The sequence below is a fragment of the Pteropus medius genome, unplaced genomic scaffold (genome assembly GCF_902729225.1).
Source record: "Pteropus medius unplaced genomic scaffold, Ma_sr-lr_union100, whole genome shotgun sequence".
Lineage (NCBI taxonomy): Eukaryota > Metazoa > Chordata > Mammalia > Chiroptera > Pteropodidae > Pteropus > Pteropus medius.
The window spans coordinates 42,882,683-42,901,527 of NW_024344378.1; the positions used below are offsets into that span (position 1 = coordinate 42,882,683).

Consider the following 18,845-nt stretch of genomic DNA (forward strand, 5'->3'; position numbering starts at 1 on the left):
ACTAAGATATAAACATTTTCCTATTTATTGAAATGTTGTCTTTTTGTTAATAATACAAATAACATTGCTTTAATAATTTATTTTCAAAATATACTTAAAATTTTATAAATACTTAGGGCTTTACAATATTTTTTCTTTAGAAAAGTCCTTTCTAGATGTCTAAGAACCGATGAAACTAATTGCTTTAAATAGGAAAGAAGTTGAAATATAAGGACTCCAACATAAATATAATATCAAATAGTTGCTTTACTTTAATTTCTTTTTAACACAAGAAAGAAAGAACCCACTGGTTCTGTATTTTTTTAGATTGTGTTTATTTGCACATCTGGTATCCATTTATCACAGGGCCAATTATATTGACTGTATTTTCTTTTTCTGTAGTCTTGACACTTTGACATCGGGGTAGGGGAGAAGAACTTAAGAGCCCAGAACAGATGGCCCCTCCCAGGGCTAGCTAATTCCTAAAGAACACTTGCCAATTAGCAAGCCTTTCACATGCAAACCAACCAATCCAGAGTTGATACCACCAAACATGTTTCTATCTCTTACACACCAAGCCAATATTTTCCCTACCCTAAATCATCCCCTGCCGGGTACCAAGAAATAGAAACCAACAACCCTATATCACAAAGCCTTAAGAAATTAATCAAACTAGCCAGTCCTAAACTGTTTATTTTGCCCAGTCTTGCCTTTCCCAGGAAACCTCAATAAAAGCCATAATCTTAAATCTCTGCGCTCCTGTCTTCTGCTTCCTGCCTACCCTGGTGTCTTCCCCTGTGGCCATGTGTACCAGGTGGTGACCCCTCTCTCTGGGACCTGAGTATAATAAACGTCTTCCAAGCCTCATTCTTGTTTCCTTTTATGACCACACCAACTTTACCATATCTTAGAATAGTTTTAAATTTTAAAATTTTGGTTATAACACAGCTGATGATCATCAAGCTCAATGAAAAAAATGTCTACCTATAATTTTCTTCCCATCCTATGGCACATCCAATAAAATATAGTGATCACTTGTTCATTCAATAAACTCATCTGTGTTCCTTCTGTATGTACCAAGATGATGTCACTATAATGACAAAGATATGTATAACATAAAGTAAGGTTTCTACCCTCCAAGAGCTGACATGGTAAGAAGATTTTTATCCAAATAATTATATAAATTAGGAAGATGGCAATGCAATTTAAAATTTACTGAATGCCAAGTGGTTGTATTTGGTGCTGCGCAAAACCCATGACTTGAGTTCTTATAAGAGTGACCAGCGAGATATAGGAGATGATACTTCAGCTGCGCAAATTCAAGAAACAGAAATAGAAATATGTCTCAGAAAGATTAACCCTGAATTAATAAGAACAGGTTGGAACACAATCAATTAGAAAGCCATTGCCACAGTTTTTGCATAGACTAGTAATGGTCTAACAAGAATTTTTAAAATTTTTAGATTGAGATAGGAGGAAACGAAAAGGCCTGTTAAAGTAACTAGCTGAAGGTCACATATTTAGCCATTTACAAAGGAAAGGAAACAGGAGTTACTAAGAAAAGAACCAATAAGATTTGGCAACTGAGTCAATGTTGGTGCTGCCGGGTCGGAAGTGGACTCTAAGGTAAATCTAAGGTTTGAACCTAAGTGAATTCAAGAAGTATTAATAAAAAAGGAAGAGTAGTAGTTTTTGCAGTTTATTTTGGAGAGTTGGAGATAGCTAACTTATAGGACAATGGTTTCCATTTAACATGTTCTTTTTCTGTTCTCCACATTTTTATCAGTTTTATGATCTCAGAAATATGTATATTTTTCTTGATTTTATTGATGTGTAAATTTTTTTAGCCAAGCAACATATAAGCAGTGGATCTTGTTTATTAACAGCATATTTATATACTAAGCAAATAAATTTAGGCACACCGTTATTAAAATAACTATAATGTAAGATAAGAGTAGAGAGGTGTAATCGATTGTATTTATTTTAAATTTAAAGAAGAGGCAGAATTGAAGTGTGAATAACCAGAATTTAGTCAAGTGTCTATGTTCCTGAATGTATCAGTACATAAACTATGCTTTCTGTTATACAATGAATGTCTGTGCAACCCCAAAATTTATGTTAAAATCTTAACCTCTTATGTGATAGTACTAGGAGGTGGGCCTTTGGGGTGATTAGATCATGAGGGTAGAGCCCTCATGAATGATATTAATGCCCTTTCCCAGAAAGCTCCTCACCCTTTCTGCCATGTGAGGACACAGTGAGAAGATAGCTATCTGTAAACCAGGAAGTAGGGTCCTCACCAACTCTGCTAGGGCCTTGATCTTATTCTCCAAGCCTCGAGAACTGTGAGAAATGTTTGTTGGTTAAGCCACCCAGAATAGAGAAATTTTGTTATAGCAGCCTGAATAGACTAAGACACCTTCTAATTATTCATCATTAAACTTTTGACAATAAATATGAATCTACTTCCATCAGGAATAAAAAAGGCATCTTTTAATTTTTCTGTATCATTATATCTTTAAAGTCTGCTAGTAAAGGAATTCGATTCATTTTATACCTTGCTCCAATACAACATTACCTCTAGGCTTCGCAAACATACTTTTTTTGAAATTTGGGCATAATTTTTGAACATGAGATACAATAAGGTAATTGAAGAATAAGAGTAAAGAAGTACTTTCATGCTTAACACAATTTCTGAGACATAGTAGAAAGGTATTCATTTGTGGAATATCTGAACTTTAGTTGTAAATGAAAAGACACATACTGTCTAAGGTAAATATAGAAACAGCATTTTACCACTTCTGTGTAAGGAAGGCCTAAAATTAAATTCCCACTCTAATATTAATAGTTTTATTTTAAGCAAACATTTACTGAGCACTTACCACATGCCAGGCATTGCTCTTTGCACTTCATGTGCTTTCTCAATCCTTACAATCACCCTAGGAGTTTGGCATGATTATCCTAATTTTAGAGAAGAAAACACAGGCACAGAGAGGTTAAGCAATGTGCCCTAGATAGCATAGCTAAAAAGTAACAGAGCCAGGATTTGTATCCAAGCATTCTAATTCAAGAGCCTACCCTTTAAAAGAAATTAATAATATGTTTACATTATTAAAAAGAGGTATGCAGTGAAAAATCTATGTCTACGATCTATGTCCTCACCAATATAGTTCTCACCCCTTATCTTACCTCCCCACCAGAGTAAACTACCATTAGTAGTTGTTGGTGTCCTTCCAGGTTTTTTTAATGTAACTATATGCAAATACAAATGTGTGTGTATAAATATACAGCTTTCTACACAATGTTCTACACCCTGCTCTCTTTACTTAATGTATCTTAGAGATCTTTCCATATTACTTTACCAGTTCCCATACTTATTTTACCAGTTCCCAACAGATAGTCACAAGGTCCTTTCTAATGTCTTGCTGTTATAAACATTGGCGCAGTAATGAGTCATTTAGTGTATGTACAAATATAGCCATCAGAGCACGGGTTATATTCTTAGACTTTGTGGAGAAAGGGTATGTAAATTTGTAATTCTGACAAATGCAGGCAAAACACCCTCATAAGAATTTATCAATTTATACTAACGACTTATGAAAACTTGTTTACTGACGGCCTCACCAGTATAATCAAATTTAAGGATTTATTAACCTGATATATGAAAAAATAGTACCTCATTGTCATTTTCTGAATTTCTCTTAATATGAACAAAGTTGAAGAGTATTCATTTGTTTAAAAATAATTTTATTTCCTTTTCTGTGAACTGCCTGTTCATATCTTTTGCCCATTTTGCTACTGGATTGTTGTCTCTTTATCTCGTCAATTTCTAGGAGTGCTTTATATCCAGAAGATTAGTGTTTTGATTGTAACAAATCATAAATATTTTACCATTTTTGTTTACAATGATTTCTACCTAATAATTTTTACTTTTATGTAGTTTATCTTTTCTATGCCTCTTCACAATTCAGTCAGAAAAGCTTTCCTGACTCCAAAATAATAAACAAATTTGTCCATGTTTTCTTTGAGCACATTTATCATTACAATATTTGATTCACCTGGAATTTATCCAACCATAGACATAAAATAAGGTATTAATCAAACTTTATTCCTTAGATCAGCAGTCCTCAACCTTTTTGGCACCAGGGACCAGTACTCCTGTGAGAATCTAATGCCTGATGATCTTAGGTGACGATGAGGTGATGGGGAGCGGCTGCAAATACATATGAAGCTTCCCTCGCTTGTCCGCTGCTCACTTCCTGCTGTGCAGCCCAATTCCTAACAGGCCACCTACCGGTAACTGGTCCAAGGGGATCCCTGCCTTAGATGATGGTCTTACTTATTCCAAGATTATTTACTGATAACCCCTCCAACTGAATTTTTCTCCATTGCTTTAAGGTGATTTGGGTCTATGTCTTGACTGAGTTTTATATTGTTTTATTGGTTTAACATATCAATTTCTGAGGCAGTTTTAACTATTAAGACTTTAAAATTAATATATATTAATATCTAGTTATATATATTTCTGCTCTTATTTTTCAGAGTTTTCTTGGATACTTGTTTATTTTTTCCACATGAATTAGAGAATCCATTTGTCTAGTTCTCAAAAAAAATTCACTTAGTATTTTTATCAGGATCACATTAAATTGACAAATTAATTTTAGACAAAACTGACAGGTTTATGTAGGTTCAATATTCCCATCCACGAATGTGGTTTCCATTTGTTCGAGTTTTTTGTGTCACTCAGAAGTGTTTCCAAGTCTTCATATTAGGTCTTAAACATTTCTTAGGTTATTCCTGGAGTCATTTTATCTTTTTCTTGCTCTTAAAAATGGTGCTCTTTCTTCCATTCTTGACATCTAATTAGCTCTTCTTTCCACCGTTTCAATTTTGACTTTGGGCAAGTTATTTAACCTCTTGAAGTTATATTTACCTCACCAATAACACTGAGTTAGTATGTACTTTGCAGAGTGGTTTTAAGACTTTTGGATGAGGCATAAAGGATTTAGTATAGTGGCTGGTACAAAATGGTAGTTATTGTTATTATTTTTAAACATCAGCATTCTAATATCTAAATAATATATTCTAAATAATATTTCTTATAAATTTCTCTCCAATCATAAGGTTTGTAACCTTTCTTCTCCCCTTACATTTTCATATTAAGTTTTAAGTGTTTCCTTTCCCCCGATTTCCAGTTGCAGAGGCTACTCCCCAAATTAGTGTAGAAATAGGCCTATGTTTAGACAGAGATAACACCAACCTGTCAGACTTTTACCTAATTACCTTTTACCTTCAGAAGGTAAGTATAGGTCCATGAAGTTCATTACTATCAGAGAGCCTAGTTATGAAATCTATAGCTCAGCAATACCTGGATCAGGAATCAGAAAGTATACATGTACTGGTACTGGTAAATATTTGGGATCAATTATAAGAGACAATCTAAGCTCTACTCTCATCATGCCGTACTTAAAAAAAAAAAAAAACCACAAACTTCTTCAAGTAACTTATAGGTAAAACAGCTAAACTTTCCTCCAATTGTTTTTCAGATGCTCCTAATTCTGCTCCTTAGGGTCTCTTTTAGCCTGACCATGTTCCTTCCCCATTCTCATTTCCTTTTTAAGAAGCAAAAGCATCATCTCTGCACATTTCCCAGGGGCTCTTGCTTACATGCCAGTACATATACAACTTATAGTTACAATTACTTCAGCTATTAGTAGAATCAAAAGCAACTCCTATATGATTGTATCTTGTGACTTCAAAAGCTTTGTTCCCAGTAAAACCTGGAAGGAAGTCATGTTAGACATAATTAACCAATAGGTTTGTGTCAGTTAAGCAAGAATAAGAAATGAACCTATTAATAAAATTCAAATAAGTAGGCTACCAGATGGTACCTGAAAAACCAATGCTTTAATTTTATCTGCACATAAAAATTCAAATTTAGGTAACAGATGAAGTAGAGTGAGCAATCATTTGGGTTACTTTAAATTTACAAAAAGTGTTATATTGTGTGCATACTTTAAACAATCTCCCAAAAGCACAAAATTAGGTATTGTTAATGCTTATTAATTACTTGACAGGTTGGACCTAAGAAGAAATTTACAGCTAGAATATTAACCTACTTTAAACTGAAAATGAAACAAAGCTGGAAATAAAACATTTCATGCCTTTAGCCCAGATCTTTCTCCCCACTTACAGTACTGAATTCCTTACTGATCACTAAATATTATTATCAAGTTTAAAACAAAATTCACCTAACCAAATCTTTTCTCTCTCCTAAAACAAAGTAGTTAACATTCCTCCTTTTCCCAGACTCTCTAGTTCTAAAAATTACTGATTAACCTAGGATCATACCTGGCACCTTCCCTTACCCTGACCTCTCATATGGTTACCAAAGCCTGTCCATTCTTTCTGCCTCTCTGATCTCTCCTTAATCTACTTACTTCTTTTCTTTGTTTTAAAGGACTACCATTATAGCTTAACGAATTTCTTTATCTCCAAATTCTCTCCCCTTTTACAAAAACTCATAACTTCTATTACAAACTATCAATTAAATCCTAGCTCCCTAATATGATTAATTCTATAATCTGACCTCAATTTTACTTTTACAATCTTCTTCCTCACTATTCTCAGACATTTCAGTTAAATGGACTTGACAGATCTCAAATTTGGCTATAACCATTTGAGCTTCTTTACCTATAAAGCACTCTTCATCATTCTTTCCTCTATGAAATACTATATATCCTTCCAGTTCATAAGCTCTCTTCCCTATAGAAACCCACCTACAATCCACTCCATCCTAAATGGCTACAATTTTCACCTCTACACTGCACTCTATTCATCTTAGTACATTCAACATGCATTTGTTCACGTGTGCACATGTTTTATCTTCTCTACTGTATCTTTTAAATGATATTCATTACATTATACTCAAAAACTTGTCAAATAAGTACATTTGCAAGTATTTTATTATGGGCTTATCAACTTTGTAAAGTGAGGTATAACTGCTTGAAATTTTAAAAATAAATTTAGCTATCATTCCTAATATATTTGCTGAAATTAAAGATGTTCTTTTTCCTAAAAAAATAAACAGATGCAAAAAAGACTCAATTTATATATATGTTCATGGCAGCATTAATTATAACAAAAATCTGGAAATAAATTCTAAAAAAAAAGAACACAAATTTTGGCACATTGAAATGATGAAATGTTAAATTATCATTAACAATATCCCTAAACAACATTTTAAAGCAGAAATACTAAATTATTATTCAATTATTATTGAAAAAAGTTGAGATAAAAGAATATACTCCCAGTCTATAATCAGAAATATTTATGAGTATAGAAAAAATGCCAAATGACATAAGTATTTATCTATGCATGATGGCATTACAGTTGATTTTTACCTCCGTATATTTCCCAAATTCTCTACCAACAATATGTAATGCTTTTATAATTAGAAAAATAACTATGAAAAACTAAAAATGTGTTATTTCAGAAAAGTAAGTATGACACTTAGCAAAGGAACAAAATGACACTAAACTTAGATATTAAAAGATAAATAATAGGCTATTTTAAAGTAATGTGAAAAACACATTACTAAAGGATTCTAGAATGCTTTCTTTATGGCCAAGAAAAGCTAAACTAAAATTCTGCCATGCTATAACTGAAGACAAAAGAGTAATTTCAGGTCAATAAAATATTTTGATTTAAAGACTGAACCACCAAAATTCAAGAAATTTTCCTTTTAACAAAAATAACTCCAACAATACTATTGTACATGGCACAGGCTCCTCTTGCATGTAAAGTAACTATCATGATTCATTAGGATATAAAAATAATTATTGCCTTTTTAATTCCATCAGCATGGGGGAAAAATCCATAGAAGCTGAAAGGAAATAAACCATAGATTCTCTGATAAGTTTCTTCATTAACGTTTCCTACTTTTCTTACTAACACAATCCTAGTCCAAAGAAATCTTGTAACGATGTCTGAATACATTTCCTCTATTAGGTTTTGATATCTCAAGTACCTGATATGCTTTATAGCAGAGGAAAACTAAATATCTATGAAGTGAGACTTAATTTATTCAAAGCAATTTAAAAATACATAGGGTTTGTAAGAAATGAGTTTTAACAGTATGACATTCATATAGCATACTGGGGACACAGAACCCAAAGAATACTTACTAAGGAAACGATGGAAACAAGACCACCTAGGCTGTCATCTGCAACAAGAATCCTTAATAGATGCCCAAACTGTGAAACTAAAATCTGCCATACTCCAGTTCTTTCAAGGACAGTACATGGCTCACTTCCAATTAGATAAAAACACTAACATACCAAACACAAAGAAAAATCATTGCTTCCAAATCCTTTTAAGAAGCTTCTATTTGTTTAACTGCTCAGATTAGTCATTTATTGCTATTATTGTCTTCCCTGTGGGTTAAAGGTTTGAGAAAGCATTCACCAAATAATGCATCCTACAGAGAAATACATGGCAGACTTGATACAACAATAACTACTCAACCTTGGATAGTAGCACAGCATAGCATCAGACAACAAAGGGATATAGAATACGGTTTATAACACAGGAAAGAGAAAAGACTGGGTGTCACCATAACAGGTTTTTGTTCAAGTGTTTAAATATTCTTCATACCACACAAGTTTATAATGAAGTACCAAAGTGGTATCACAATGCAAGATCTTGGCAAAATAATGATTTCAATAAGCCATCAAACAGAATGGCAAAGACACAATCTGTGCATTAGTATTTGATCTGCCTCAAATAGAAGATATTACTGTAAATAATTCTAAACATAAGCATAATTGAGTGAATAAGGTAGGAGACTGGTAGACTTAAATTTTCAGATTCAATTTATAGCTGTTCACCAGTCACCTGCTGTTTTGACAAGTTACTTACCAACTTGTGCTGCCATTTCTCCGTAAATTTATCCCCTAAGATGAGGATAATTCTTGCAAATTGTGTCACAAGCATTTTGAAAGGAACCATGAGTTATTGTGTAATGCTCTTGAAATTCCTCAGATGTGGGGTCCTACACAAAGTAAAGTATTATTATACATCTCTCTAACAGTAGTCATCTGTTTGCATTATGATTTTTTTGTTCCTACCCTTGACACTGTGATTCTTGGGCACTAACATTTCTCAAAGTAAAGTGTCCAAAGCAAGCCTCCATTTCTGACTCAAGTAATTATTTTTTTCAAGTCTTTAAATCATCTACTTCTTTCTCTTCCTTAGAAGGCATCATTAAAATTAGGAGTTATAAAACATAATGAGCTTCTTTGGTATTATATGCTTTGCTTCAGTAAGAAATATGTGGGATAATTTGGTATTTTTAATCTGTTCTTAAGTGAATTTTATTTTTCATATTATACATTTTCCTATATTACTTATTAAATTTTGACTATATTTTAATGAGTTCATTTACAGATTTGTGTTTTATGAACAGAGAGAGCAGGTCAGAAAATGAAGCAAGAAAGGCAAGCAAGTAATTATTGCTATGTGACTAAAATTCCTTACTGGAATGACCCATCAGTAAAAATTACCATTTTGGGATATAGGAAACAGAATCAATGCTCATAATCTTTGTATCTTCCATAGAAAAATTGAGCATAAGCTATAATAAGTTTTATCCTATTATTCCAAACTTTATTTATTGCTAGCTTTGCTAATCGAGTTAGTCTTTGGTTAAAGAATGAAATATATTATTTGAATTTTTAGTTTGTGTTGGTACAAAATTACATCTTTAAAACAGAACTCTCGACTTTCTTATATGTTTCCTAAAATGGCTTCTCTTTAAATTTATGCACGGGAAGGTGGGGGGGGGGTCAGGGGGGATAATAAAACGTGGTATCTTCATTGTATATCCTTAGTTATAAAATAATTATTTTAAGAGAGTTTTCTTTTAACACTCAGAATTACATTAAAATACCAATGGAATCTAGTTTCCTCCTAGGTGAATAAATATTCTACTTTCTAAACTAGGGAAAATTTTGTGGGATAAAGGTAAAACCATAGGATTAGAGTAGTCTCTGATCTGCTAGCCTAGTGGTTAGTTTCTTACTCTCTTTTAACCTGAGTTTCCTCATCTGTAGGACCATAAAACCCACCCTAGTTACCACACAAGACTGTTGTGAGGATTAAATGAGATAATATATTTGAAAGAACTTTGCAAACCACAAAAAGGTATCAAAACTGTCATATTTAACAGAACTTTATCACATTATTCATAAATTTGATAAAAATAGTACTGTTTCTCAAATGAAACAATTGGAAATAGATGTGCATAACATATTTAGGACCAGTCACCAAATTATACCTCTGAATGGAAATACAGTGGGTAAATGATCTTGTTAAGAAAAGTTCAGTTCCTATGTTATTTTAAAATCTTTAGAAGTGAATTTGAAGGTATAAAAATAGAACAATTCATTTAGGTGCACGGACCTAGCATATTAAAGATTTAATATAAATCTAGCTATGAATTAAACTGAGAGCCACTAGCTAAAAAAAAAAAAAAGGTTAAAAATTCTTATGAAGGGAAAATACATACATGAAAGTGAAATAGATGGTCACTTCTCTAGAAGTAATTGAGAAAGAGCTGATAGCAAGGAGTATACATATACAAAGTGATAGCAAGGAGTATACATATACAAAGAAAGGAGTTGAATACCAACATAATATGCACTCTTGGCATAATAAAGAAAATCAGTAAAACCTTGCTACATGGTTTCTAAAATGTCCAGGATGAAAACCTCTCCCAATAGATCACAGGTCAAATCTATTTAACTATACTATAAGGCCAAGTCCTCCAGTGAGTTATCATGACTCTCAGGAATAGCTTACTCTTAAATGAATGAGGCTACCTATCTCTTTATTATAAAGTATTTACTATGGTTATAAAGGCAATCTTTTATAAGAAAACATTCTTAGATCCCTCTACACACGTTTAAAGCTCTAATGAAGTGAATTACTATGTTTATTACATAGTGCTAGAAATTCAACCAGACTCACTCCATTACCAGGAAACTTTAAAACCGATTAAATAAGAACTTATCTTCTAATTCAGTCTTCAAACTCGCAAATTTTAAAAAGGATCAGAAAAGGGGTACATTTAAATCATTAAGGAATTATTCCCAAGGGAAATAATTTGTTAAAAACATTAAAATTTTCCACTAAAGTGCCTTAAATCAAAACTGAGGTTGAGAGAGAAGTTCCTATCAGAGCAACTACCTCTCTTTGAACTTTTACTTTCTCCTCTCTCTGTAACATAGATATAGTTCAATATAAATTGAACCTGGACTTCTAGTAATAAAAATCATTTCTCAGGTTCAGGATCCCCTCCTAAAATAACTAAGCTATTCCAGCTCCAGATTTATTTTCTGGCTATTTATGTGATTAAACTTATGACTTCATTTTCTACCAGAAATCTTTTAATTCTATCCCACAATGACATTTCCCCTCATTTATACTTCCTAGTCTCAAAGTGCATATCACATCATGTCAAGTCTCAAATCTCCCCAGTATTTCATGTATCTATGCCTTAACTCCCAATCCAGGCTCTAAATTTTTCAAAAACAAAGTTCATGCCTTTTATTTTTCTACTCCATAGACTATGATATACCTTGACCTTGAGGTAACATAAATAAGGTAAATCCACCCTCCCAATTTTATATTACCAAATAATACTTCCAGGATGAACCAACAGAGTGATATACATGTCACAATGCAATCATCACAATGTCAACATGACCACAAAGAAACCTCTGGCTAGTTAAGTTTCTCAGAATCTCACCTATAGAGTTAAAAGCTGTTCAGGCACTATAATCATACTTCTAGTGCAGCGTCTACCCTGAACAGTGTCTAAACAGAACAGGTATTTGTTTAATGACATTTAAAATTTTTAAACCTTAGTAAATATCAGTATCTCTATATTGGCAATTTCTATGTGCTGGTTTTGTACTTTAGCTTCCCAGAAGTTAAAGCAATACAAAAATATGTTCATTTATTTCTGTAGGGCATGTAAAATATAAGGATATTAACTGCCCCAGAACCATTAAAATCTCAACCTGAGGCAGCATTCCAAGCTAAGAAAAAAGGTAAAGGATTCATCTGCCTCTAGTAGTGATAAATACATAACAATAAATTACCATTCATATCTATCAACATAACTGCAATGCCCAAGATTATGAAAATCTGATAAGATTTCACAAAATATTCATAGTGGAGTTTAAGAAATCTGCCATTTACCCTGGGTTATGCAATAATTAAATCTACTTTATTAAGCATCACTACCATTCATCCAAAAGAATTAAATTACAAATTAAGGCAGAATAAAAGAGATTAAGACCCAAACAGCAAGAAAGGATGAAAATTATATCGTACTTACAAGATAGAAGAGTGAATTTTGGTATGGTGGTGAGATGGTATGAGAGATGAATAAAATGCCTTAATATCTTAATATTTTATATCTACATTTATTTCTCAAAAGTAGACTAACACTAGAAATCTCTTAAATAATGAAGTTGTGAAGAAAAATAACTGCCACAGAAAATACTTAAGTGCCACATGTTAAAGTTAAAAGAAGAACCTAAATCAGTACAGTTGCAGTCTTATCTGAATTTATCACCTTAAGGGTTAATTTTTAGTTATCATAATTAAAGAAAAAGTCACATAACAATGATATTTTTAAGTGTGGTAATATTTGAGATTAAAATATGTATAACCAGGAAAACAGAACATAAAAATGTGACCGACCAAATTCCTCAAAATTTTCATTACCCTACAAATTATTTTAAACTTAGCTTATATGGCTACTACAAAATCAGGACATCTCATAGTCACAAAACTTAATAGCTAGTGCTGCTACTTGAAACTTGATGATTAGGGGAATAAATGATATTTCAAACTAAGCCAAATAAAATTATATATTTAAAATAATACAACAGGGAGAAAAATAGAAGAATTAGGATACATTTTAGAAAAGTAAAAAGCTTTCATCTTAATTTTTTTTCTTTCCGATATATAGAAAACAACACATTAAATTATGCATTTAAAATCGGCCCAATGTGGCTGAACAGAACTTCTATTAAAGAAGACCTACATAGTGTATACTCTATACTTATATGCTCTGTATCAACTTTCTATATTCCGCAGACTGGTTTTCTCTATTGTTTTACACCACCATAATTATGTTCTGAAACCAAAGCTTTATACAATAAGAATTTATAATAGTAGTTAAACAAGGAAACCACAAAATAATTAAAGTACTTAGAAGCATGCAAATGTCAAGGATATACTTAACTCCTGATTTGCTTTTAAAGCTTGATAAAAATATGGGTTTAGGATTAGAGAAATTATTTGATATTTCAAACTTAAATGATATAATTATTAGAAATACCAAACAAAAGAATTTTCAACTTACCTGGTTTCTTTCTGGATTTTTCATGACCTAGTTGTCCTAGATCATTACATCCACATGTGTACACTGTTCCGTCATCCAGAACAAATACAGTGTGTCTGAGTCCACATCCAACATCTCGGACCTTTTTATTTATAAAAAAGTCACTTTTTCTGGGCTCTAGTACAATTTCTTCATCAATTCCACCCAAACCTAGCTGTCCAAAAGATGCATTTCCCCAGCACAGCATGTTTGTAATTCTTTTGGTCTTCCAGTTTCAATAAAAAACTCCCTTCTGAAACACTGGAAAGTTGGAGGTATCTCTAGGTCTGAGGAGAGGAAAAAAAAGTTAATAGGACTTCAAAGAAAACATGATGTATCACTGCTTTTTCAAGTGCTAGGCTACAATAATCAGTATACAGTAAACATTAAATCTATTTTATGCTACATAAGTATCATTCAGTTTCAAAAACCAATCAGTTGTATTTTAAAAAATATATCATATATAGAAACGTCTAGAAAAAATACATCACTCTCCATGTTTCTTTGCAAAAAAGGTATTTAGTTTTTACTTTTTGTCTTGTGACAATCTAGTGGAAATATTAAGTACATTGATGAGATTAATTTGTTTTAAATAATATCAATAGAAGAATAAGACATTTATTCACTGTCCCAAAAATCAAGTATTTACACAGTGAAAAGCTTAGCCAACTACAGAAATGTAAAATTCTGAAATCTCCCTCAAGGCACAGAATTAAACCTTCTAAAACCTACCTCCACATCAACAGAAAACTGAAGTTCTTATCTGTAATAGAAACAAAACCAACAATAGAAACTTTAAATCTCCCACAATTTAAATGACTCTTCCAATTATTCTTGTCAATAGGCCCTAGAGAAAATTATGGTTCTCTCGTCAAGCCTTGATCTTAACAATCGCCTCCAAAGATCATACTTTACAAATGAAAATACACTCCGAACTCACTACAAATTTAACTTTAAAACTAAATCAATGTACATAACTATAATAGAAAAAAATGCAGTTTAAATATCAAGATTCTCTCCAAAATTCAGTATTTTCAATTATGAGTAGTAACAGCAACTGAAAAATATCCCTTCCTGGGCAATCTATATCTATCTATGCCTCCGAAACAATTATTTGAAGATGGAAAACAACTGCAAAATAACCCCGGCATTGCTGATTTTTCAAGAATAGAAATGGGGGCTGGGACATTGATAGTTTAGTGGCGAAATGTATAGAACTTTCCAGTACACTGGGTATTTCTTCGTTCGTAAAAACATAGATAAGAGTCCACCTCATCTAAACCTACACAGATCTTTAAACACATTGCGTTACTAAATAACAATTATAAGAAGTCAATCTTATTCTTGTTTTAAGTGACCCACATCCCTTACACAAAACTTGAGAAGTTTCAAAACCCAACTTTACTACATTCGGGCTAGCAAAGCTGTCCCATTCCATGACTCTATCCATTCACAGAAGTTTGCTTTCATTCTTTTGGGACATCAGAACTCGACAGTTCCCGAGAGTTCTTCACTGTCTCCCCGTTTTTGTTTGTTTGTTTGAAGAGAAGCCAGAAAAATACCCCTTGATTTCAGCACAGAAGGTTTAACTATCCTTTTCTTTTAAAAGTCAGAAGGGGTACAGGAAAGGCGTCCTCAGGCCAGCAACAGGTAGGGGGATGAGAGGCAGTTGTTAATCCCATCATTCCCTGAACATGCACTCAGACCAGCGCCGGGGACCGGGGGAGAGAAATCGTCTGCACACACCCAACCTCGCCGGCCGCCCGCCCGCTCGCAGAAGCCGCAGAAACCAGCGGACGAGGCTCGGCACCTCCGCTGCCCTCAGTCCGAGGGGGCCCTTCCCCAGGGAGGTGCGACATTCTAGCCCCCCGGCCAGGGAGCCCCGACGCTGCCCTCGTCCCCCGCCCCCCACCGCGAGGAAGCGCTGAGAAAGCACCCTGCGCCAGGCTGGCCTGTATCCGCCCAGCCCGGCCTGCCCCCTCCCTAGTGCCGTCACATGCCCCCGAACCCACCGGGGCAACGACTCACTCGGCCCCTCAAAGCAGGGGAAGCTCAGGGCGACGGAGGGCGGAGGCTCTCCAGAAAGCTAGGCAGCGCGGCAGCCGAGGCAGGTCTCCAGCCTGGAACCTCCTCTTTTAACCAGTGGCGGCGAACACCAGGGCTCCTCCGGCGTCGGTGACTCTGCTCGCTGCTCCACTCCCCGGCTCCTATTAAACTTTACCGGGTTCCTCAGAGGAAAGCAGCCGCCACCGCTGTCCAGTCCGGAGACAGCCGTCAGCGACCCGGATGGAGCGGGAGGGGAAGGACAGGAGACGAGCGGGGCGGAGAGCACGAAGGGTGGGGAGAGTTGGGGGAGAGACTGGGGAGGAGAAGGGAGAGGGGGAGGTGGCTAGGCGAGGGAGGGGGAGGGGCCGGCCGGAAGTGAACTGGGGAGCACGCGCGAGCCCACCCACTTCCCCGCCCGCGCGACTGCGCCGGAATCCTCCCAGGGCACACCGACCCGGGCGCCTGCGTGGTGTGCCGTTTTACGTTGCTTTGAGAAGTAAATGCCAACCACCAAAGTTGGAGTTTGCGAAGACCCACGGAGGTGTGGGCATTTTTCTTTTAACAACGCTATAGCGTGTATAAGAGTCTTGTAGCGAAGAAAATCACTTTTGGTTGTTCTGATTGTCTTTCTGCTTCTAGGTTCCAGTCTATACTACCTTTTTCCAAAGAGAATGTGAAGTAGCAGATGGAACATCACACATATGATTATAAAAGTGGTAACCTTTTATTTTATCCCTTAGTCTGAACTGAAGCTAATCTGAGGGTGCCAAGCATATTCATAGTAGTGTCTGAAGCTACTGGCATTAAAGGTAAGCACCTCCAGTTAAGGTCCTGATACAGCTATGGCCGCCACTACTTTCTGCAGTCTTTTTAGAAGATAAACTTATATCGCAGAATCTCCTTCATGCAGAGAAAAATTAATGCATATGGCTAGACTAGAGTCTCTGCTTTGTAAGAACGAAGTCCGGATTTCCTAGGTCAATCTTCTTAACACAATGTCTAAAAAAAGAGGAAAACTTGAAACAAGGCACTCTTGATAATTTGTTAGACTTTGCCAGAACCTGCGACTTGAGCATGAAGAATTCCTCAGTAGGTCATATTTCTGAATCTCGTAAGGTATAGTCCAGATTAGTAAATGTCTGATCGCGAATATGTATGTGTATCAGTTTCCTAGGACTGCCGTAACAATATCACAAAATGGATAGCTTAAAACAACAGAAATCTATTGTTTGCAGTTATGGAGGCCAAAAATTCGAAATCAAGGTAGCGGCAGGAGTGATTTTCATTTGAGTTCTCAGAGCTTTCCATACTTCCCTCCTAGCTTCTCTGGTGGTTGCTGACAATCTTCGGCATTCACTCCAATCCCTTCCACCTCTACATACATAGACATAATCCTTGAGTTCACAGGTACTACTTTATACCATGGAAGACAGAGCCTGAACTGCTGGACAGCCATCTCTGCCACATGGATATATTTCTCTCTGGAATATTTTTAAAGATGATAGGTCTTGCTTGTAGAAAGTGGAATGGACATTTCTAGATGTACCTTTTAATCTATGAAACTGTGCAAGATCTTAAAAAGTAGTCTATGATTATCTTTAAGGTGAGACAACTATAGGATCAGAAGGTTATTAAGATAATATAAATTTCTTACATAAAAGCAGCATGAGATTGATGAGAAGTATGGCCTCTGGTGCTCATTTGTCTGAATTCAGAGCCTGAGCCTACAGGCCACCTCAAACTTCTGTCCTATCCTCCCAAACACACCTACAGACATTTACTAACGGTCTGTTTTACAGAAAATTATTTCTCAGTTACAATTTCTCTAAATGGGGGATGTTAATAATTCATATTTCACTAGGTTGTTGTGAGGATTTAATAAGCTAACATGTACAGTGCCTTGTATCTTGCAAGTGTTTTATAAATGATAGCTGCTGTTATTACTAACATCTCTTGTGAGCTACAAATAATAAAAGAACTTTTGGGAAAGGATTCTATATCACCAATAAAGAAGTAATTTTAATTTAGAGCAAAGAAATTGTTTTACCTATTGTATTATTTTCATTAAAATAATAATGTTAAGACTGTTGAGACACCACTAAAATAGTTATTCATTCTGTCCCACTCTTACCCTTACTCCCTTCCATCTATCCATATTGCTGATCATGGACCTCATCTCACTTCCTTCATTCAAGTCTCTACTCATGTCATCTCTCCAGTATTCAAGTCTCTACTCATGTCATCTCTCCAGTATTACCTGACCACCCTATCTATAAAACCACCCCTTCACTCTCTATAATCCTATACTGTTATATTTTCTTTCATGTCCATTACATTTTATATCCACCATCATATACATTTTATTATATAATTCATAAATGTATAATACATATTATATTACATATGTCACATAGATAAATAAAAAATAGATAATTATATATAATCTACAAATATATATTATAAAGATGAATATATAAGTATTTGTTGCTTCCACTAGAATGAAAACTCCATAAAGGCAAGGATTTTGTCCGTTTTGCTCAATGATGTATTCCCCAATATCTTGAACAGTTTCTGGCTGACGGCATGTGCTCAAAAATTATTTATTGAATTAACTAATGGTGCTAGCAGCATTTTAAATGATCACAACCTTTTTATAAATAAATTTGACAACGTTTCAAGAGGCGGTAAATTTCACTTAACAGTAGTTAATAATAATAGCAGTATTTATTGTAAGACATTGCATTAAACTACTCACTTGTACTATATCACTTCTTGGATCTTGTCCTAAGGAAATACAAGATGCATTTAACAAAAGTTTATTAGTACCTACTATGTGCCACTCTCCCAATTCTCATAGAAGAGATAAAAACAAAAAGGTAGGAAAATTAAAGTATGAACAAAGATTTTATTGTAAAGTTATCTCTAGTAGCAAAAATTTAAAATAACCTAAGTTCCAACAATGGGGAAATGGAATCTGTGGCAAGGTTAATCTTTTTATTGTTAACTTTGAAAGGACAGAATGGTACTGTTCAAAATTGCCACCAAATCACAGATTTCACCTTGACTGGACAACTAGAACAGCTTCCTCTAGTGATTTTACCCACTTCTGCTTTCCAAAGTTAGAGCCTTAATTTAATCAAGCAATCGCATGGCCACACTTCCTTAGATCCTTCATTAAGTCCCTCCAACTGGAGAGTTCTGCTTTTTTCATTCACATAGTCATTTCTTCTCCTTGGCCTTTGACCTACCATTGCAGCTTCAGCTTGAAATGTATACAATGCAGATCTTTCACAAGATTCAACAAGTATTTACTGGGTAGCTACTCTGTGCTGCCTTCGCAATTTTAGTAGTAGAGGTAGAAAAA

At 34.6% G+C, this 18,845-nt stretch overlaps 1 protein-coding gene and 1 long non-coding RNA gene across 10 annotated transcripts in view; one reads left to right on the forward strand and one right to left on the reverse strand.

The window, feature by feature from the left end:
• Positions 1-15,738, reverse strand: part of HERC4 (HECT and RLD domain containing E3 ubiquitin protein ligase 4) — a 121,933-nt gene extending 106,195 nt beyond the window's left edge. For 3 of the 9 annotated variants that reach the window (XM_039871940.1, XM_039871937.1, XM_039871932.1), the window contains exons 1-3: positions 15,464-15,735; positions 14,168-14,198; positions 13,418-13,722 (exon numbers count right to left, since the gene is read on the reverse strand). In XM_039871940.1, the coding sequence (XP_039727874.1) occupies positions 13,418-13,643 (226 nt within the window). In that variant the 5' untranslated portion in view covers positions 13,644-13,722; positions 14,168-14,198; positions 15,464-15,735. Of the gene's footprint in view, positions 1-8,898; positions 9,032-13,417; positions 13,723-14,167; positions 14,199-15,447 lie in introns of all 9 variants that reach the window. The other 6 variants (XM_039871938.1, XM_039871939.1, XM_039871933.1 and 3 more) reach the window with 6 other exon arrangements.
• A 65-nt stretch (positions 15,739-15,803) lies between these two features.
• LOC120609437 (uncharacterized) lies at positions 15,804-17,508 on the forward strand. Its single transcript, XR_005654774.1, has 2 exons — positions 15,804-16,022; positions 16,121-17,508. It is a non-coding gene; the product is annotated as an uncharacterized LOC120609437 (long non-coding RNA).
• Positions 17,509-18,845: the final 1,337 nt, after the last annotated feature.